The sequence below is a fragment of the Mobula birostris genome, chromosome 18, assembly GCF_030028105.1.
Source record: "Mobula birostris isolate sMobBir1 chromosome 18, sMobBir1.hap1, whole genome shotgun sequence".
Classification (NCBI taxonomy): domain Eukaryota; kingdom Metazoa; phylum Chordata; class Chondrichthyes; order Myliobatiformes; family Myliobatidae; genus Mobula; species Mobula birostris.
Window position 1 is genome coordinate 3,950,839 of NC_092387.1, and position 23,586 is coordinate 3,974,424.

General features: G+C 43.8%; 1 protein-coding gene across 2 annotated transcripts in view; it reads right to left on the reverse strand.

Moving 5' to 3' along the window:
- Window positions 1–23,586, reverse strand: part of LOC140211910 (E3 ubiquitin-protein ligase ARIH1) — a 110,368-nt gene that overhangs the window by 48,249 nt on the left and 38,533 nt on the right. The window contains exon 4 of one of the 2 annotated variants that reach the window (XM_072282111.1): window positions 7,796–7,858. The exons of the other annotated variant lie outside the window; for it this stretch is intronic. Coding sequence (XP_072138212.1) covers window positions 7,796–7,858 — 63 coding nt within the window. The remainder of the gene's footprint in view (window positions 1–7,795; window positions 7,859–23,586) is intronic. 2 annotated transcript variants of the gene reach the window in all.

Sequence of the window (23,586 nt, forward strand, 5' to 3'; positions counted from 1 at the left end):
TGTTGCTTGAGATAATTAAGATTGATAAAGAAAAATTGCAGGAGCCTTAGCAGAGATACTTAAATCACCCTTAGTGACAGGTGAGGTACTGGAGGATTGGAGGATAGTCAATGTTGTTCTGCTGTTTAAGAAAGGCTCAAAAAAACCCCCCAGAAAATTATAGGCCAGTGAGCCTGACATCAGCCGTGAGAAAGTTATTGAAGGGTATTCTAAGGGACCAGATATGTGAGTATTTGGATAAGTGGGGATGGTCAGCGTGGCTTTGAGCATGGTAGATCATGTCTAAACAATTTTAGAGTTTTTTTGAGAAAGTTACCAGGAAAGCTGGTGAAGACAAGGCAGTGGATGTTGTCTACATGGACTTCAACAAGGCACTTGAAAGGGTCCCGCATGGGAGGTTGGTCAAGAAGGTTGGCATTCAAGATGAAGTAACAGACTGGATTAGACATTGTCACCTATATCAAAGATCTGGACAATAATATGATTAACTGGATCAGCAAGTTTGCAGATGACACCAAGATTGGGGGTGTAGTAGACAGAAAGGAAGACTATCAAAGCTTGCAGCAGGATCTGGGCCAACTGGAAAAAATGGGCCGAAAAAAAAAGCACATGGAATTTAATACAGTTAAGTGTGAGGTGTTGCACTTAGGAAAAATCAACTAGGGTAGGTCTTACACGGTGAATGGTAGGGCACTGAGTGTGGTAGAACAAAGGGAATACAGGTCCATAGTTCATTGAAAGTTAGGACATTATGTTGAACTTGTATAGTATGTTGACGAGGCCTAATTTATAGCACTGTGTGCAGTTTTGGTCACCTACCTACAGGAAAAATGTAAATAAGGTTGAAAGAGTACAGAGAACATTTACAAGTTGTTGGGACAGGAGGACCTGAGTTATAAGGAAAGACTGAATAAGTTAGAACTTCATATCCTAGAGTGTAGAAGATTGAGAGAGGATTTAATAGAGGTATAAAAATTTATTGAGGGGTAGATAGGTAAATGCAAGCAGGCTTTTTCCATTGAAGTTGGGTGAGGCTACAACTAGAGGTCATGGGTTAAGGCTGAAAGGTGAAATGTTTAAGGGGAACATGAGGGGAAACTTCTTCGATCAGAGGGTGGTGAAAGTGTGGAATGAGCTGCCAGCACAAGAGGTGGATGTGATTTTAATTTTAACATGTAAGAAGTTTGAATAGGTACATGAATAGGAGAGGAATAGAGGGCTATGGACTAGGTGCAGACAATTTAAATGATTCTGCATGGATTAGAAGGGCTAAAGGACCTTGCTTGTATGCTGCAGTTTTCTATGACTCTAGTCCTGATGCTTCTGTACCTCCTTCCTGGCAGTAATGGATCAAAGAGATTGTGGGATGGGTGGTAGGATGTAAAACAATGACAGTAATAGATTATATTCATCTTACCAATAAAGGTCTTAAAAAAATTAATATACTGAACTGCTGCATGTTTTTAAGCGACATGTTTTTAATGGATAGAAAAGTTCCAGCAAATCTAAAAGTGGGTCCACGACTTTGACGATGCACAAACAGTTGGAGGTGTGCAAAGATCAATATGCTGGCTTATGACGAAGCAGTAACTATACCTTCTGTTTGCGGATATACAACACAGAAACACCAGGACGTTCTGGATAACCACATTAAGTTGTACCTTTTACCAACTCTTCCTTAATATCACCAGCACATTAACCATAGGTAACAATGATATGCTCCTCACTCAACATAGTTTATCACAGCATCAATGTCTCAAAATTGGAAAGTATTTATAAACCAACTATTTTGTCCAAATTCAATTTGACTAAGCTGATAACAGCACCAGAGTAGACAGAACATATCCTCTTATCAAAATACTGTCAGGTCAACACAACATAATGTATTTTTATTTATTGTTATTTTTATTTACAGAAATACATCATGGTACCGGCCCTTCCAGCCCACAAGCCTGTGACATCCAATTATACCCATGTGACCAAATACTAAGTTTCGAACTTGGGAGCAAACTGGAGCAGTCAGTTGAAAATCATGTGGTCATGGGGAGAAAGAACAAGGTCCTCACAGACCCTAGCAGGAATTAAACCCATGTTGCTATCAATGGTGTTACGCTGACTATTATACTACCGAAAATATTTCCACTGAGTCTTGAATTCCTGTGTCTTTCAGCTTATCCACTCCTTTTCCAAGTTTATGGCCAAAAGCATTCTGCTTTATCTGATCTGTAAAAACACAGACAGTGCATGGAATACAAGATACAGGGTAAATTGTCCATTCTTTGGGCAGTCATTATTAAGGGATACCATAGCATTCCAATAACCTGGAATCTAATTGTTTGAAATTCATGATGGCTCAGCATCTAATTAGCTCACCAGACACGAGCAAGAGCCGAGAGTCTACAGTGTAAGCTATGTATGTAGATGACACCCGGATAGCTTGAATGTTCCAGATAATTGTGACACACTGAAGCGCACTAGATTCTAGTAGCCTCTCCTTTTAAATCTACTGGAACTCGGGCTCCATTTCCATTCACCGAAACTGGAATCCACCAACACTGGATTCACTGAAAAATTTATTATGATGTGTAACATGGGAAAAAGTTAAATAAAAGCGTATTGGGGTATTAACAGAAGTGCAATTCAAGAGACAGTATATCTAGTAACCTAGCAACACCAAAATCATTAGTGGTAGATTATTGGAGCTTTACTGGAATTCTCCTTACCTCTTACTACAATTGTAGTGCTGGAATTAGTGTAGATGAGTTAAGTCAAAGAACACCTGGGACCAGATGAACTATACCCCAGGGTTCTGAAAGAGGTGGCTGAAGAGATTGTGGAAGCATTAGTAATGATCGTTCAAGAATCACTAGATTCTGGTATGGTTCCAGAGGACTGAAAAATTGCAAAAGGGAGGGAAGCAGAAGAAAGGAAACTATAGGTCAGTTAGCCTGCAAGATGTTGGAGTCTATTATTAAGGATAAGGTCTCAGGGTACTTGGAGGCACATGATAAAATCGACCAAAATCAGCAAGGTTTCCTTAAGGGAAAACGTATGACAAATATGTTGCAGTTCTTCAAGGAAATAACAAGCAGGATAAACAGGAGAATTGGTGGATGTTGCGTACTTGGATTTTCAGAAAGCCTTTGACAAGATGCTGCTCATGGGGCTGCTTTACAAGATAAGGACCCATAGTATTACAGGGAAGATATTAGCATAGACAGAGCAACACACACACAAAATGCTGGTGGAACACAGCAGTGAAGGCAGCATCTATAGGAAGAACTACAGTCGACGTTTCAGGCCGAGACCCTTGGTCAGGACTAACTGAAAGAAGAGATAGTAAGACATTTGAAAGTGAGAGTGGAAGGGGGAGATCCGAAATGATAGGAGAAGACAGGAGGGGGAGGGATGAAGCTAAGAGCCAGAAAGTTGATTGGCAAAAGGGATACAAGGATGGAGAAGGGAGAGGATCATGGGACAGGATACCTAGGGAGAAAGAAAAGGGGAGGGGAGCACCAGAGGAAGATGGAGAGCAGGCAAGGGGGGGGGAGAGGGGGGGAGGGGGGAGGGGGAAAAGTAATAAGGGATGAGGTATTAAGGGGAGGTGGGGCATTAACGGAAGTTAGAGAAATCAATGTTCATGCCATCAGGTTGGAGGCTACCCAGACGGAATATCTTCCTGTTCCTCCAACCTGAGTGTGGCTTCATCTTGACAGTAGAGGAGGCCGTGGATAGACGTATCAGAATGGGAATGGGAGGTGGAATTAAAATGTGTGGCCACTGGGAGATCCTGCTTTCTCTGGCGGACAAAGTGTAGGTAGAGGATTGAGAATAGATAGAGGATTGGCTGATTGGCAAGACAGAATGGGAATAAAGAGGGCCTTTTCTGGTTAGCTTTCGGTGACTAATGGTGTTCTGTAGAGGTCACTGTGGGGACCACTTCTTGTTACATTATACAAGGGGTGATTGATAAGTTTGTGGCCTAAGGTAGAAGGAGTCAATTTTACAAAACCTAGGCACATTTATTTTCCCTACATTTACACACTTAGACCAGCGGTCCCGGAGCATACAGATCCCTTCTTTGTAGAAGTCGGTGTCTTGGACCTCCAGAAGTGGTCCACAGCAGGGGTGATTGATAAGTTTGTGGCCTAAGGTAGAAGGAGGTGAGTAATTAACTTCAAACTTTCTGCATTTTCACTTAAAGAGTTGAACTGCACGTGCATGTAACGAGAGTTGTATAACTCATCTCCTTCTACCTTAGGCCACAAAGTTATCAATCACCTCTGCTGTGGACCACCTGGAGGTCCAAGACGCTCTCATTACATGCATGTGCAATTCAACTCTCAGTGATAATGCAGAAAGTTTGAAGTTAATAACTCATCTCCTTCTACCTTAGGCCACAAACTTATCAATCACCCCTGCTGTGGACCACTTCTACAAAGAAGGGATTCGTATGCTCCATGACCGCTGGACTAAGTGTATACGTGTAGGAGTGGGCTATGTTGAAAAATAAATGTGCTAGATTTTTAAAAATTGACTCCTTCTACCTTAGGCCACAAACTTATCAATCACCCCTTGTATGCCAATGAGTTGGATAAAGGAATTGGTGGCTTTGTGGCCAAGTTTGCAGATGATACGAAGATAGGTGGAGGAGCAGTTAGTGCTGAGGAAGCAGGGAGGCTACGAAAGGGATTAAGACAGGTTAGGAAAATGGGCAAAGTGGCAGATGGAATATGGTGTCAGGAAGTGTTTAGTCATGCATTTTGGGAGAAGAAACAAAAGCATACATACGCAAACACAAGGAAATCTGCAGATGCTGGAAAATCAAATAACACACATAAAAAATGCTGTGTCCTGACGAAGGGTCTCAGCCCGATACATCGACTGTATCTCTTCCTATGCATGCTGCCTGGCCTGCTGCGTTCACCAGCACTTTTTATGTGTAAAAACATACATAGACTATTTTCAAACAGGCAGTAAATTCAAAAAATCAAACTGGAAACGGACTTAGGTGTCCTTGTGCAGGATTCGCTAAAAGTTAACTTCCAGGTTGAGTCACTGGTGAGGAAGGCAAACACAATGAACACATTCATTTCCTGAAGACTAGAGTATAAAAACAAGGAAGGATGTAATGCTGAGGCTTCATAGACACTGGTGAGGCCTCACTTGGAGTACTGAGAGCAGTTTTGGGCCCCTTAACTAAGAAAGGATGTACTGACTTTGAAGAGTGTTCAGAGGTGGTTTACAACAATGATTCTGGGAATGAAAGGGTGATTGTGTGAGGAGCACTTCATGGCTCTGGGCCTGTACTCACTGGAGATTATTAGAGAAAAATGGGGAGGGTGGAATCTTATAGAAACTAATTGAAAATTGGAAGTCCTAGATAGAGTGGACGTGGAGAAAATTTTTCCTATATTGGGCAAGTCTAAGACCAGAGTGTACAGTCTGAGATTAGAGGGACGGCCATTTAGAAAGAAACATAGAAAACCTACAGCACAATACAGGCCCTTCAGCCCACAGAGTTGTGCCAAACATGTCCCTACCTTAGAAATTACTAGGCTTACCTATAGCCTTCTATTTTACTAAGCTCCATGTACCTACCTAAAAGTCTCTTAAAAGACCCTGTTGTATCCACCTCCACCACCATTGCTGGCAGCCCATTCCATGCACTCATCACTCTTGAGTAAAAAAAAACTTACCCCTGACATCTCCTCTGTACCTACTCCCCATAACCTTAAACCTGTGTCCTCTTGTGACAATCATTTCAGCCCTGGGAAAAAATCTGACTATCCACATGATGAAGATATGGCAAAAGTTCTTTAGCCAGAGAGGTGAATCTGTGGAATTTGTTGCCATGAACGGCTGTGGAGGCTTGGTCAATGGGTATATTTAAGGCAAAGATTGGTAGGTTCTTGTTTCGTCAAGGTTACAGGGAGAAGGCAGGAGAATAGGGCTGAGAGGGAAAAAGCATCAGCCCTGATGAAATGGTGGAGCAGACTCGATGGTCCCAATGGTGTAATTCTGCTTTCTGCCCCTATGTCTTATGAGAATAATAACTTGTGACATTTAACTACTCCTCAGTTCAAACATTTTGTTATAGCTGTCTGCATAGCCAGAAGGGATCTGGCAATTTGACGTAAATTAGACACAAGAGCCAAGTCAATCGGTCTTTGAGTGCACGTGTCGGTCGTGCATGCAGCCTGGTACAGCTGTTCCGATCTATTCTTACTTTCTTCTTCTTACTTTTTAAACTTGTTATTTTTTGTATTTTTTTCTTATGGTAACACGTCGAAGCTGCACCCTCTCTAACATGCTGGTAGACAGAGTTTTATTTGTTTTTTTTAGCGCTGGAAATAGATACATTCTGACACGCGGGACAGAAGCAAGGTTGCATTGTGTATTCCAGGGACCAGCTAATGCCGGCCGGTTTAGCGAGCAGAGCAGCGGACACCCCTGCTGAAATCAGGAGGAAAACACAGAGGATGCGGTAGGGGATCACAAAGTCGAGGAAAGAGGACCGGGTCGAGACAACAGGGACTTATGGAGAAGAGGAGTTCGGTGGGTAACACCGTTCCGGCTGACCAGAAGTGCACTGAGAGCGGTAAGCGTAAAGGAGTTGGGTGCTTACTGATCTGGTTAACAAAAGATGGTGCAATCCAGGTCATATTACGATCGAGGAATGTGTTTGTAGACTAACCAAATTTCCCTTGGGATTAATAAAGTATATCTATCTATCTTATGGGGTGTGATTGTGTGGCATGGACTCATTGGGCTGGAAGGGGTTGTTACTGTCCTGCATCTCTAAATTAAAGTAACATGTTAAGAAATGCCTCCCATTTGTAGCCAAAGTCTCAGAAGCAATAAGAAAATAAGCACTCATTTCTGGTTTTTGGTTGAACATTGGTTTGGATACCAAATGACCCAAGGAACTCCAAATATAATTGTGGGGCAGATCAGTCTGAATCGGATAACTAAATACTGTGCAGCAAATTTGCCAGAAAAATCAATACAATATCATTTAACATTTTTTATCTAGATCCTTCAGCAAACAGATCTTAGAACATCCACTGGAGTTTCTTGATAGGTACAAAATTAAGTTCAAAAAGTTTTGCAGAAGTTATTCTAAAATGGACAACTTCAGCAATCTAATACATCCAAGGGAGCAAACAGTTGGTTAGTATATAAAACTAAAAATCTAAGCTGTAATGATGCCTAGTTCACAGTTTAAGAGTTACAGTTCAAAATGCTTTATAGTATCGGAACTCAGAATATACTTTTGGGAACATCTCATCAAGCAGATAGTAAAATCATTAGTGCTGCTAGTAAATGATTTCTGCTGCTTCAGCAGTGCCAATTTGCTCAACAGAATGTCTTGCATGTATCTGAGACAGATTTCATGAGTGACTGGATTTTCAAGACAACAAAACAGTAAACTCAAACCAAGTACTACACTAATCTAGGGATGGCACATTTATGGAAAGTAGATGAATTACTGATTCAATTACGATATATCAATATTTCAACATTGTTCCATTGAGATGATAAGTAAATATAACTCCAGCACAGTTTAACAGCTGGGTGAGAAATGTGGCAGGTAGAATTCTGAAAGACAGAAAGAACCACCAAGGGCCAAAGTAAATACCAATCAACATCTGCCACAAAATCAATAATTATTAGGGGAGATGGTGGGGGGGGGGGGGGGGAGAGAGAGAGAGAGAAGACCAGGAGAGGAGCATCAGTATTTTCAATACAATGTGCCAGCCCATATACTATAGAACTGATGTCTGCACCCTACCTGGCCATCTGATACTGAGTGAGAGATCCTAGTGGTGCTTCCAGACCCCCCATGTTCTTCTTTCTAATGAGAGAACATGAGACTTGTTTCCACCTTGTCACTGTGTTACATCTCCACTCTCTCGGGTTGTATAAAAACACAATTATAAATCACTATCACTAAAATGTCTATAAATATCTCTATGCACATCATCCCCAATCTAATAAAATACGCACCTTCTCGGCCTGAAACGTCGACTGTACCTCTTCCTAGAGATGCTGCCTGGCCTGCTGCGTTCACCAGCAACTTTGATGTGTGTTGCTTAAAATACGCACCTTGCACACTTAAACCAATCTAATGCTGTTTAAATAGAATGAGGGGAATCTCTTTAAAACATATTGAATACTGAGTGGACAGAGTGGATGTGGAGAGAATGTTTCCAATAGTGGGATAGTCTAGGGCCAGAGGGCACAGCCTCAAAATAGAGACATCCCTTTAGAACAGAGATAAGGAGGAATTTCTTTAGGAAGAGGGCGGTGAATTTGTGGAATTCATTGCCACAGACAGCCATGAAGGCCAAGTCATTGGGTATATTTAAAGCAGAGGTCAATAGGCTCTTGATGAATATGGGGGTTACATGGAGAAGGCAGGAGAAAGGAGTAGAGAGGGTTATAAAAACATTTGATTGAATAGTATAGTTGACATGATGGGCTGAATGTCCTAATTCTGCTCCTTGGTTTATGGTCTCATTTGTTTTGATGAGGGACTACGAAGATATCATGGTGCAAAGGTTCAGTCAGACAAACATCCAGACTCATTAAAAAGGATAGTCCTCTATTCAGGCAGAAAGGGTGGCCTGAGCACTGGGTTCTACCCAAAGTAAAATGTGTTGAGTGGTCATTCTTTTTAATCATAAAATTAGAGCAGACCTATTCTCAGAGCTCAGATTGTTTGTTAAATTGTTTCATTAACCAAACCAGGGGAGGGACAGGGAGTCATGATGCAGGACACTTGACAAGAATTAGTCCACGTGGAGCTGGTCAAACCAGATTGTAACTTTATATAATGCTAAATTCATGGAAATGAAATCAGAATCCACCAGACCATAATTACACCTATTTGAATAAGCACATCAGTCTCCAAATGGTTTAATGTTAACTCCAGTGTTACATTATGTTAAACAACACCAGCTCAAAGTGGAAACTGATACAACAGATACTAAATGAATTATTCATATTGGGTAACCTCAGTTCAGCAGGGCAGTTAACTTTGGATAAGCAGCTTCCGACTACAAGTAGATTTATTCTACTTTTACACCTTGTTCCAGAAAAAGAACATTTCTCATCTCAGAAGGAATCACGCACAGAGCATTCTCCTCCTCCCATTGGGTCCCCCACCCCTCACACTGCCCATCTGCCTTCCCCAAATCCTTCACTTCATTCCATGTTACAATTTTCTGTCCTAGCAAGATTCCATCACGTCGTCCTTTGCGGCTTCCACGGCACCTCCCAACTTCTGCTGCTGTTTCCACCTGCTCCTCCATCTGCCAATCATCCCTCCTCACCCCAATACACTGATCACTTATTAGCTCTTGCTTCACCCCTCCCCTGCTGTGCCTTTAAACTGGCCACCCCCCCCACCCCATTCTATTTTTTTGGCCCAGATGAAGAAGGCAACCTGATTCGTCAACAGCAATAGAAACAGATGAGACCATTCAACCCATCGAGTCTGTTCCACATTCCATCATAGCTGATTTATTTTCCCTCTCAACCCCATTCTCCACACTTTGTCCTATAACCTTTGACACCCTGACTAGTCAACCTCTGTTTTAAATACACCCTCCAACAATGCTGCCTGGTGTTCCTCCAGTATCATGTGCTGCTGCATTCAGAATTTCTATTTACATGTTTTAGGATGAGGCCTTGCTGCTTCCCAGTGAACGTGTCCAAATTCCACCAGGGAGTAAATGATGAATGCTAAATTCATTACAGACAGATGAAAGCTGGGTTGAAACCCTGGGAGCAGCTGACCTAACTGCACTGCAGGAACACCTTCAACACAGAGACTGGAGTGTTTCAAGATGACAGGTTACCACCACTCTTGCAAGAACAAGTAAAGATGGACAATAAATACCAGCTTTGTTCGGGAGCTCATAATTTCCAAAATTTATTCCAAAAGGACAGAACGAACTTCAAAAAGGAATAAAAAAGTTAAAAATTACCTGGAAATACAGACAAACTGCGGAAGGAACTGCATTTATCAGAAAGAGTACAGTCGACGTTTTGGGCAGAGACCCCCTCAAATGTCGACTGTACTCTTTTCCATAGATGTTGCCTGGCCTGCTGAGTTCTTCTAGCATTTTGTGTGTGTTGGTTAGAGTTCCAGCATTTGCAGATTTTCTTATGTTTGTGAAAAATTACCTGGATATTGTGCTTTAAAAGAACTATATACAATGCTGAGCATTGGAAGAATATTTTGTGGAATATAATATTCAAATATCAGGAAGGCATGGCAAAACTAGGCAAAAAGTTCCATTTACAAACATTTCAGCCAAAGCCCACTAAAAGCACAGCAGGCAGGTCCGCATAGTCTGAATTTTCATAAAACTGGGTGAATACAGGGGGCAATATAGACAGGTGGACAGATATTGTTCTTTGCAGAGGCAGATATAATCCTCAGGGCCAGAGAGGAAAGATCTAGCTGTCTTGGTCAATGGGAAAATGAAAGCAAAAGATTCAACTGCAGGGTATGAACAACGGGGTCCATACTCAAAAGTAAAACAATAACAATTTTGAGATTTCTGCTCTAATCTAGAAATACTAATGGTCACAGAATCAATTAGATAAGAGAAGGTATGGCTCAAAGATCTGTGAAGAAATGGTTTTCAAACCACGAGTATTGGAAAAACAAGATCTATTCCATTGGGATGGACTTCACTTGAACAAGGGCCAGTGCTCTAACAAAACAAATATCTAGATATAAAGATAAGGCTTTAAATGTTGTGGGATAGGCACTAGGCAAAGTAGATTGTGAAAGAAAATTTATGAATTTAAACAGAATCTATGATCACAAAATAAAAAAAAAGCAATGCATCCAGGACTGTACAAACAATGTCATCTTTTAATTACATATTTTTAATTTAATCTTAATGCTTACATTTACAACAATTTTAATAATTTAAAAATATTAATTATGTTTTTGTGGATTCACTGGAGTAAAGTCTCCACTCCATTTTACCACCAGTCCAAGGGTGAGAGTATTCCACAAGCGAGCTCTCATATCCTTGGCATTTGAGCACAGGTGCTGTTGAGGTCTTACTATACCTTGCTGACAAACAGAGGATGTTTAGATCTGTGTATACAGCTCAGGTAAGCAAGGATAGTTAGTTTTGAGAGTCTAGAGTGGTTCCTTTAAGGTTGTCATAGCCAGGCAAGGGTAGTGGGGTTAAGCTCCCACTACCTATTAAATGTTCCCAATGGCATTCATCTTAAATAGCCACTGATAACCAATTCCAGCTCCTAGTTTAGTTAATAAGCCCAGCAGAACTGTTACTACCGACCTGAGAAGAGGCAAAACCTGGTGACTGGCACCTTAAAACCAGTTACTTTGGGCAGACAGAGTTTGTCAGCAGTGTTTGTTAGCTCATCTAAAAAGGAAACTCTGATCTCGAACCTCTGCTACTTCGCTGCTATTTGGGGAAAGCTTCTGGAGTAAACACCGAGGAGAAATCCAGAGCTGGATTCCCTAAGGCAGAACTTTGCTGAGTTTAATGCTGGAAACTCCTGCAGTATCACTGGTGTGAAACTGTATCAGTCTCCACTGCTCCTTTGGATTCATCAGCAGAGTGGAGGGGGGGGGGGGAGCCTACTGCCTAGGTAACAGCTTGCTCTCCATTTCGTAATATCTTGGCTTGCGTATGACAGCTAGGTAGCAATATCCATGGTCAACCCTGACCAATGGAAGGCCTCAAAGTCTGGACTACATAAGTATTGTAAACCAAGTCAAGTCACTTTTTATTGTCATTTCGACCATACCTGCTGGTACAGTACACAGTAAAAATGAGACAACATTTTTCAGGACTATGGTGCTACGTGAAACAATACAAAAACTATACTGAACTACGTAAAACAACACAAAAACTACACTAGACTACAGATCCACCCAGGAGTGCATAAAGTGCACAAAACAGTGCAGGCATTACAATAAATAATAAACAAGACAATAGGCACAGTAGAGGGCAGTAGGTTGGTGTCAGTCCGGGCCCTGGGTATTGAGGAGTCTGATGACTTGGGGGAAGAAACTGTTACATAGTCTGGTTGTGAGAGCCCGAATGCTTCGGTGCCTTTTGCCAGATGGCAGGAGGGAGAAGAGTTTGTATGAGGGGTGTGTGGGGTCCTTCATAATGCTGTTTGCTTTGCGGATGCAGCGTGTGGTGTAAATTTCTGTAATGGTGGGAAGAGAAACCCCGATGATCTCAGCTGACCTCACTATCCGTTGCAGGGTCTTGCAATCCGAGATGGTGTAATTTCCAAACCAGGCAATGATGCAGCTGCTCAGGATGCTCTCAATACAACCTCTGTAAAATGTGGTGAGGATGGGGGAGATGGGAGATGGACTTTTCTCCGCCTTCGCAGAAAGTAGAGACGCTGCTGGGCTTTCTTTGCTATGGAACTGGTGTTGAGGGACCAGGTGAGATTCTCCGCCAAGTGAACACCAAGAAATCTGGTGCTCTTAACGATCTCTACGGAGGAGTCGTCGATGTTTAGCGGAGAGTGGTCACTCCACGTCCTCCTGAAGTCAACAACCATCTCTTTTGTTGACATTCAGAGACAGGTTGTTGGCTCTGCACCAGTCTGTTAGCCACTGCACCTCCTCTCTGCATGCTGACTCATCGTTCTTGTTGATGAGCCCCACCACGTGTCTTTTTTGTCCAGGTGGGTTAGGGCCAGGTGGAGGGTGATGGCAATGGCGTCATCTGTCGAACGGTTGGGACGGTATGCCAATTCCAGGGGGTCCAGTGAGGGGGGCAGCAGGGTCTTGACGTGCCTCATGACGAGCCTCTCGAAACATTTCATGATGATGGATGAGAGTGCAACTGGACAGTAGTCATTGAGGCATGACACTGAAGACTTCTTTGGCAAGGGGATGACGGCGGCAGCCTTGAAGTATGTAGGAGCGACGGCGCTGCTCAGGGAGATGTTGAAGATGTCAGTGAGAATATCTGCTAGCTGGTCTGCACATCCTCTAAGCACTCTGCCAGGGACATTGTCTGGTCCAGCAGCCTTCCGTGGGTTGACAGTGCACAGGGTTCTCCTCACATCGGCCACGGTAAGACACACCACGTGGTCATTTGGAGGAGGGGTGGTCTTCCTCGCCGGCACTTCATTTTCTGCCTCAAAACGAACGTAGAAGTTGTTCAGCACATCTGGGAGGGAGGCATCACCCGCACAGTCAGGTGATGTTGTCCTGTAGTTGTAATGTCCTGAATGCCCTTTCACATGCACTGCTGTCCTGGAAGTGGCTGTGGATTCGCTGGGCGTGTGCACACTTTGCCTCTCTGATGGCCCGGGACAGTTTGGCATTTGCTGCTGTTAGGGCTGCCTTGTCGCCTGCTCTGAAGGGGGAGTCATAGGACCTTAGTAGCACACGCACCTCTGCAGTCATCCATGGCTTCTGGTTAGCGCATGTAGTGATGGCTTTGGCCACAGTGACGTCATCAATGGACTTGCTAGTTACTGATGCAGTGTACTCCTCTAAATTGGTAGAGTTGCCATCGGTTGCAGGCCCCCTGAACATGTGCCAGTCAGTGTGCTCAAAGCAGTCTTGGAGAGCAGAGATGGCTCCTGCTGGCCAGGCTTTCACCTGCTTCTGGACTGGTCTGGAGCACCTGACGAGTGGTCTGTATGCTGGGATTAGCGTAACAGAGACGTGGTCTGAGTAACTGAGGTGCGGGCGGGGCTCTGCCCGGTACGCGTTGGGGATGTTTGTGTAAACAAGGTCCAACACGTTCTCCCCTCTCGTTGCAAGGTCCACGTTCTGATGGAATCTGGGGAGCACTGACTTAAGGTTCACATGATTAAAATCTCTGGCGACAATAAACAGTCCATCAGGGTTGTGCATTCTGCAGTTCGCTAATAGCCCCATACAGTTCACAGAGCGCCACCTTAGCATTAGCGCTGGGGGGAGTGTAGTATTCATCACTTAGGACAGTGATGAATTCCCGTGGCAAGTAAAATGGTCTGCATCTAACAGTCACAAACTCCACTAGTGATGAGCAGTATCTGGAAACCAGCACAGAGTTCTTGCACCATTCCGTATTGATGTAAACACACAAGCACCCACCGCGAGTCTTACGAGAAAGAGCTGCATCCCTGTCTGCTCGAAACAAGACGAGCCCGCCCAACTGAATGGCGGCATCCGGGATTCTGTCAGTGAGCCACGTTTCCGTGAAAACATATGCACAGCAGACTCTGTACTCCCGCCGAGTATTTTGTTGGAGTCGGATGTAGTCCAATTTATTGTCCAGGGAGTGGACATTGGAGAGCAGAATGGGCGGGAGAGCCAGCCGGCTAGGGTTTGTTTTTTGTCTGGCACGGACTCCTGCCCACTTGACTCGCTTCTGCTTTCTCACACATCGCTTACGACGTCCCCATCTCCAGCCACCGGCATCAGGTGACTCCGAGGACCCCCTCAGCAAGCCGAGGCCGCATAATTTAACTAGCAGATCTTCACGAAGGTTTGTTTTTGGGCAATCTCTGTATTGTAGCAGTATCTGGCGATGGTGGATAGTCGCTCTGTATTTGTACGCACAGCCCAGAAGGACTGTGCTTACAAATACAGACCTATCTAATTCAATAGGACTAGCTGATACAAAGATAAACTGTAACTTCATCTGAGTATTCACAACATGAAGCTGAGTTAATGACAAAATAGGTCTGACCTACATTTGCACATCATTTAACAGTTTTCATGCATTTCAAGAAACAAGAAAGCTAATGGGACCAGCACAATCAGGTCATTATGGGATTAAACAGAGAATGCCCGCTCTCGCCACCTTCCATGGAAGAGCTCAATGGTTGTTAAGGAGAAAATTCGTGGCTGGGGAGAGTTCTGCAGCAAGCAGATTAGTTGTTTATCACATGGAGCAGGTGTTTCTAGTCCCCACCAATGGCCCACATTGATTTGAGCCCCACATCTCCATACTAAGCCATCACAACACTAAAATCAGCACCAGTCCTCAGAGGGCACCGACACACACACACACACACACACACACACACCATTGCTGAGAGGTCAGCAAAGGGCAAGGATCCACACCAGTTTTCTCACTCAACAGTAAATAAAAATCTAATGAAAGGTTAACTCTTCTCCCTCCACAGATACTGTGCAACCTGCTGAGTGCTTCCTGGGTTCTCAGTTAGAGGACAAATCAGAGCTATACTTGGTTCCAGCATAATAAGTCATTAGAAAGTCAATTCAGGGCCCTTAATATTTAGGATCAGGCAAAGTCACAGAAGGTCTGAATGAGTGAAGCACAGAAGGGTCTAGATGCTTTGGTGCATGAGTAACAAAAAGCTGACTTGCTGATCCAAGTAGTTAAAAAGTCAAATGGCATTTTGGCCTTACTTAAAAACAGAGAGGTTGTGTTATTAATGATTATGATATAGTTGGGATCACAGAGACATGGCTCCAGGGTGACCAAGGATGGGAGCTCAATGTTCAGGGATATTCAATATTCAGGAGGGATAGACATGAAGGAAGGGGAGGTGGGGTGGCGTTGCTGGTTAAAGAAGAGATTAACGCAATAGAAAGGAAGGACATAAGCCGGGAAAATGTGGAATCGATATGGGTAGAGCTGCGTAACACTAAGGGGCAGAAGACGCTGGTGGGAGTTGTGTACAGGCCACCTAACAGTAGTAGTGAGGTCGGAGATGGTATTAAACAGGAAATTGGAAATGTGTGCAATAAAGGAACAGCAGTTATAATGGGTGACTTCAATCTACATGTAGATTGGGTGAACCAAATTGGTAAAGGTGCTGAGGAAGAGGATTTCTTGGAATGTATGCGGGATGGTTTTTTGAACCAACATGTCGAGGAACCAACTAGAGAGCAGGCTATTCTGGACTGGGTTTTGAGCAATGAGGAAGGGTTAATTAGCAATCTTGTCGTGAGAGGCCCCTTGGGTAAGAGTGACCATAATATGGTGGAATTCTTCATTAAGATGGAGAGTGACATAGTTAATTCAGAAACAAAGGTTCTGAACTTAAAGAGGGGTAACTTTGAAGGTATGAGACGTGAATTAGCTAAGATAGACTGGCAAATGACACTTAAAGGATTGACGGTAGATATGCAATGGCAAGCATTTAAAGGTTGCATGGAGGAACTACAACAATTATTCATCCCAGTTTGGCAAAAGAATAAATCAAGGAAGGTAGTGCACCCGTGCTGACAAGAGAAATTAGGGATAGTATCAATTCCAAAGAAGAAGCATACAAATTAGCCAGAGAAAATGGCTCACCTGAGGACTGGGAGAAATTCAGAGTTCAGCAGAGGAGGACAAAGGGCTTAATTAGGAAGGGGAAAAAAAGATTATGAGAGAAAACTGGCAGGGAACATAAAAACTGACTGTAAAAGCTTTTATAGACATGTAAAAAGGAAAAGACTGGTAAAGACAAATGTAGGTCCCCTACAGACAGAAACAGGTGAATTGATTATGGGAGCAAGGACATGGCAGACCAACTGAATAATTACTTTGGTTCTGTCTTCACTAAGGAGGACATAAATAATCTTCCAGAAATAGTAGGGGACAGAGGGTCCAGTGAGATGGAGGAACTGAGCAAAATACATGTTAGTAGGGAAGTGGTGTTGGGTAAATTGAAGGGATTAAAGGCAGATAAATCCCCAGGGCCAGATGGTCTGCATCCCAGAGTGCTTAAGGAAGTAGCCCAAGAAATAGTGGATGCATTAGTGATAATTTTTCAAAACTCTTTAGATTCTGGACTAGTTCCTGAGGATTGGAGGGTGGCTAATGTAACCCCACTTTTAAAAAAAGGAGGGAGAGAGAAACCGGGGAATAGACCGGTTAGCCTAACGTCGGTGGTGGGGAAACTGCTGGAGTCAGTTATCAAAGATGTGATAACAGCACATTTGGAAAGCGGTGAAATCATCGGACAAAGTCAGCATGGATTTGTGAAAGGAAAATCACGTCTGACGAATCTCATAGAATTTTTTGAGGATGTAACTAGTAGAGTGGATAGGGGAGAACCAGTGGATGTGGTATATTTGGATTTTCAAAAGGCTTTTGACAAGGTCCCACACAGGAGATTAGTGTGCAAACTTAAAGCACATGGTATTGGGGGTAAGGTATTGATGTGGATGGAGAATTGGTTAGCAGACAGGAAGCAAAGAGTGGGAATAAACGGGACCTTTTCAGAATGGCAGGCGGTGACTAGTGGGGTACCGCAAGGCTCAGTGCTGGGACCTCAGTTGTTTACAATATATATTAATGACTTGGATGAGGGAATTAAATGCAGCATCTCCAAGTTTGCGGATGACACGAAGCTGGGCGGCAGTGTTAGCTGTGAGGAGGATGCTAAGGGGATGCAGAGTGACTTGGATAGGTTGGGTGAGTGGGCAAATTCATGGCAGATGCAATTTAATGTGGATAAATGTGAAGTTATCCACTTTGGTGGCAAAAATAGGAAAACAGATTATTATCTGAATGGTGGCCGATTAGGAAAAGGGGAGGTGCAACGAGACCTGGGTGTCATTATACACCAGTCATTGAAAGTGGGCATGCAGGTACAGCAGGCGGTGAAAAAGGCAAATGGTATGCTGGCATTTATAGCGAGAGGATTCAAATACAGGAGCAGGGAGGTACTACTGCAGTTGTACAAGGCCTTGGTGAGACCACACCTGGAGTATTGTGTGCAGTTTTGGTCCCCTAATCTGAGGAAAGACATCCTTGCCATAGAGGGAGTACAAAGAAAGTTCACCAGATTGATTCCTGGGATGGCAGGACTTTCATATGAAGAAAGACTGGATGAACTGGGCTTGTACTCGTTGGAATTTAGAAGATTGAGGGGGGATCTGATTGAAACATATAAAATCCTAAAGGGATTGGACAGGCTAGATGCAGGAAGATTGTTCCCGATGTTGGGGAAGTCCAAAACAAGGGGCCACGGTTTGAGGATAAAGGGGAAGCCTTTTAAGACCGAGATTAGGAAAAACTTCTTCACACAGAGAGTGGTGAATCTGTGGAATTCTCTGCCACAGGAAATAGTTGAGGCCAGTTCATTGGCTATATTTAAGAGGGAGTTAGATATGGCCCTTGTGGCTACGGGGATCAAGGGGCATGGAGGGAAGGCTGGGGCGGGGTTCTGAGTTGGATGATCAAACATGATCATAATAAATGGCGGTGCAGGCTCGAAGGGCCGAATGGCCTACTCCTGCACCTATTTTCTATGTTTCTATGTTATCAAAGTTGCTGGTGAACACAGCAGGCCAGGCAGCATCTCAAGGAAGAGGTACAGTCGACGTTTTGGGCCGAGATCCTTCATCAGGACTAACTGAAGGAAGAGCTAGTAAGAGATTTGAAAGTGGGAGGGGGAGGGGGAGGGATGGAGCCAAGAGCTGGACAGTTGATTGGCAAAAGGGGGGGGGGGGGAAACCCAGAGGATGGGCAAGGGGTATAGTCAGAGGGAGAAAAAGGAGAGAGAGATAAAGAATGTGTGTATATAAATAAATAACGGATGGGGTACGAGGGGGAGGTGGGGCATTAGTGGAAGTTAGAGAAGTCAATATTCATGCCATCAGGTTGGAGGCTACCCAGACGGAATATAAGGTGTTGTTCCTCCAACCTGAGTGTGGCTTCATCTTTACAGTAGAAGAGGCCGTGGATAGACATATCAGAATGGGAATGGGATGTGGAATTAAAATGTGTGGCCACTGGGAGATCCTGCTTTCTCTGGCGGACGGAGCGTAGGTGTTCAGCAAAGCGATCTCCAAGTCTGCGTCAGGTCTCGCCAATACATAGAAGGCCACATCGGGAGCACTGGACGCAGTGTATCACCCCAGCAGACTCACAGGTGAAGTGTCACCTCACCTGGAAGGACTGTCTGGGGCCCCGAATGGTGGTAAGGGAGGAAGTGTAAGGGCACGTGTAGCACTTGTTCTGCTTACAAGGATAAGTGCCAGGAGGGAGATCAGTGGGGAGGGATGGTGGGGGGGGAACGAGATGAATGGACAAGGGAGTCGAGTAGGGAGCGATCCCTGCGGAAAACGGGGGGGGGGGGGGAGGGAAAGATGTGCTTAGTGGTGGGATCCCATTGGAGGTGGCGGAAGTTATGGAGAATAATATGTTGGACCTGGAGGCTTACGGAGAATAATATGTTGGACCCGTAGGGTCCAACCTGATGGCATGAACATTGACTTCTCTAACTTCCGCTAATGCCCCACCTCCCCCTTGTACTCCATCCGTTATTTATATACACACATTCTTTCTCTCTCTCTCCTTTTTCTCCCTCTGACTATACCCCTTGCCCATCCTCTGGGTTTCCCCCCCTCCCCCTTTTCCTTCTCCCTGGGTCTCCTGTCCCATGATCCTCTCATATCCCTTTTGCCAATCACTTGTCCAGCTCTTGGCTCCATTCCTCCCCCTCCTGTCTTCTCCTATCATTTTGGATCTCCCCCTCCCCCTCTCAAATCACTTACTAGTTCTTCCTTCAGTTAGTCCTGATGAAGGGCCTCGGCCCGAAACGTCGACTGTACCTCTTCCTAGAGATGCTGCCTGGCCTGCTGCGTTCACCGGCAACTTTGATGTGTGTTGCTTGAATTTCCAGCATATGCAGAATTCCTCGTGTTGAGGTTGTGTTACAATTGCACAGGGCGGTGGGTGAGGTCTCACATGGAATACCATGTTCAGTTTTGATCCACTTACATCAGAAAAGACAATGGAGGCTGTATGAAGAAGATTATCAGGCCAGTGGAGACATATAAGACTGCAAATATTGAATCTGGGACAACTATCTCTTGAAGGAGCAGTTTGTTCTTTCAGCAGCCTAATTCCTGGAATAATAAGGTTGCCCAACCAAAAGAGACTAAATGGTTCAAGCCTGTATTCTTAGGAGTTTAAAGAATGAAGGAAGACCATGTTCAAACATACAAGATCCTAAAGGAACCTGACAGGGTAGATGCTGGGTGCTTTTACTAGAGGAAGAGTCTCAAAACGGGGGATATGGAGATGATTATTTAAAACTGCCCTATGCATTTTGCAGAAGGGGGTGAATCTCAGGAATTATCTGTCCCGACCAGGTGGACAGGGCTGGATCAATAGAAATGCTGCATTGAAGTAGATAAATATTGGGAAAATCAGGGAATAGCAAGGTACAGAGAAATGGTACAGAAGAGCACCTGAAGCTAGTAAAGATCGGCCATTGTGAGAAAGACCCGAGGTGCCTGATGGCCCATACCAGCTGCAATATCACGGAGAAACTAAGGCACTGTTGCTCAAGTTTCTCTGGGACTTGTTGCAGTGCTAAAAAGAGAAAGTTTAGAGGAGGTGTGGGTGACATCTTTGCAGAGCACCTACATACTCAGGAGTGACCTTCAGCTTCCAGATGCCCATAAAACTAACCATTCCTGTGAGACTTGGTATCAAATTCAACAGATCTTTTTTTGCTGTGTACCAGAACTAGTCAATCCTGCTGTATGGGCATCTACCAGTTGGTATAGATACAGATCTGTTTCTGTGCAGTATAACCCTCTAATATTGCCACAGATTTTTCTTTCATCACCAGCACTATCTCATCTGCTGCACATTTCTAAAATTCTCCTTTTGGCTCAAACAGCTCTGCCTTGTCTTTGTGTCTCTGGTTGCCTTCTACCCTAATTCTCTCATTAACCAGAGATGCTGTTAACTGCAGTCACCTCAGAAACCTTAGCTTCATCCAAACAGATACTTCCTTTGTTTCTATTTGCAATTTAAAACCAACTTATCTCGCCTCCTCATGAAAAGTCTAGAAATATTATGTTTCTCTTACCACAGATGCTGCCTGACATGTTCAATATTCACAGAATTTTCTTTTAATATCAGATTGCTAGCATCTACAATATTTTCATTATCAAAATGAAATCATTTTGGCAAACTAAGAATTTTCTTTTAAGGGTAACAAACATAGTAGGTAAAGGAACAAGTTGTATAGTATATTTAGAATTGAAGAGAAGAGAAATTTCTTTAGCCTGAGTGTGGTAAATCTGTGAAACTCATTGCCATGGATGGCTATGGAGGCCATATCATTGAGTATATTTAAAGTGGAGATTGCTTGGTTCTTGATTAGCCACAACATTGAAAGTTACAGGGAGAAGGCAGGAGAATGGGGTTGAGAGAGATAATAAATCAAACATAATGAAATGCTCAAGCAGACTTGATGGGCTGAATGGCTTAAATGTGCTCCTATGTCATATGATCTTATGAAATGGGCTCTCCAGCCCACCACCAGTTGCCCATCTAATCGAAGTGCTGTGCTTCAACTCTCAGAAGGATTTTTAAGACACCCCCCATGCAAGAGATAATTATTCAAAATTAGATCTCAGTGCTTTGAAAATAATATACCAGCATGACTGAGAATTGGAAAACAATAGCAATAAATGGATCTTCAAATAAGCTGATGTCGGGATTGCAGATGCCAACAATGTACATAAAGAGGATCAGGTTTATGATATAAAGGCAGGGGAGCAACATGGACTGCAAGGCTGATGCAGCAGCGCCTCGGGATATTGATGTTACAGAGAACGAACAAGGACAAAGCAGATGAACTGCACTGTGGAGAAATGTGAGACACGGGTTTGCGAGATGCAAGATATCCAGTTGGATAAGAAAGTTGGTGAAAAATTGAATAGCACCAGTGTTGAAAGGGAACTAGACATTTTTTTTTTACATAAGATGATGAGAAGCATTGATTGTGTGGATAGCCAGAGGCTTTTTCCCTGGGCTGAAATGGCTAGCACAAGAGGGCACAGTTTTAAGGTGCTTAGAAGTAGGTACAAAGGAGATGTCAGGGGTAAGTTGTTGGTGTTTTGTTTTTTTTTTAAAAACGCAGAGAGTGGTGAGTGTGTGGAATGGGCGGCCAGCAATGGTGGTGGAGGCGGATACAATAGGGTTTTTTTTAAAGACTCCTGGATAGGTACATGGAGCTTTCTAAGGTACGGACATGTTCAGCATAGCTTTGTGGGCCAAGAGGCCTGAATTGTGCTGTAGGTTTTCTGTGTTTCTATGAATCTGAATATGTGGGTACAGCAAGCAAATAGAAAGTCAGCTGACATGTTGGCCTTGCATGCATCAAAAGTGGTGTCTCAACAAAATCAGAATAATGATGTCCTCCTTGTTCTCCACCATTTTTGTTGCCCTCACCTGTATCTCCCCCATTTCCCAGAAATCAGTGCTTACTCCATCTGCCTGCTGCCTCAACAGGAATAGAGTTCCTTTTGCCCTCACATACCACCCATGAGCCTTCCCATCCATTACACAAGTCTCCGCAACTTCCGCCATCTTCAACAGGATCCTACCACCAAACATATCTCTACGCCACCACCCCCCATACCAATCTCTGCTTTCCACAAGGATCGCTCCCTCCATGATTCCTTTGCCTCCCTCATCACCATTCGAGAACTCAAACAGTCCTTCTAGATGAGATTCTTTACAGGTCACCTATTGTATCCAGTGCTTCCTATGTAGCCTCCTCTACACTGGCGAGACCCGACAGAGACTGGGGAAATCGCTTTGTCGAGCATCTCTACTCCATCCACAAAAAGCGGGATTTCCCAGTGGCCAACAATTTTAATTCCTATCCCCATTCCCATTCTGACACCTCACATTCCATGTAAGTAGCCTATAATCTGATGGCATGAACATCAATTTTACCCATTTCCCCCTCAGGCCTCCCTCCTCTTTTCCTTTCTCCCATGGTCCACTCTCCTTCTCTGGCCCTTTACTGTTTCCATCCATCACCTCCCAGCTTCCTATTTCATATCCTCTTCCTCACCCACCTAGCATCACCCATCACCTTCTAACTTGTACCTTCTTATTCCAACATCTTCCTCCTTCCTTCCAATACCGCTGAAGGGTCTTGGCCCGAAACACTGATTGTTTATTCATTTTCCTTCGATGTTGTCCAAGTTCCTCCAGCATTTTGTGTATGTTGCTCAGAATCAGATGCATTATTTTTATTAAAGTTTGTTGTGAAGTAAGCTGTTTTGCAGCAATAGTGCAGTGCAATATAGAAATACTACATGTACAATAAATAATATCAAAAATAAGCAGTGCAAAAAGAGAAATAGTGCTCATGGATTTTCAGAAATCTGATGGCAGTGGGGAAAGAAGCTGCTTTGAGTCTGTGCCTGAACTGTACCTCCTCTCCGGTGGGAGCAATGAGAAGAGGGCATGTGCTGGGTAGTGAGGGCCCTTAATAATGGCTGCTCCTCTTTGAGAGATTGCCTTTGGAAGATGTCCTCGATGGTGGGCAGGCTAGCTCCCATGGTGGACCTGGCTGAATTTAAAACCCTCTGCAGCTTTTCCCCAATACTGTACATTAGCCACTCCAGACCAGATGGTGATGCAACTAGTTCGAAAGCGCTGAGGATACCATTCCTCAGTTTGATTCCTGGGATGTCAGGATACCAAGCAGACTGGGCTGGTAAGAGTTTAGAAGAATGCAACATGATCTCACAGCATACAAAATTCTTACAGGGTTCACTTGTACTGATGTGGAATTGTTGCTTTTTCTGGTTGGGATGTCCACCATTAGGGATTGCAT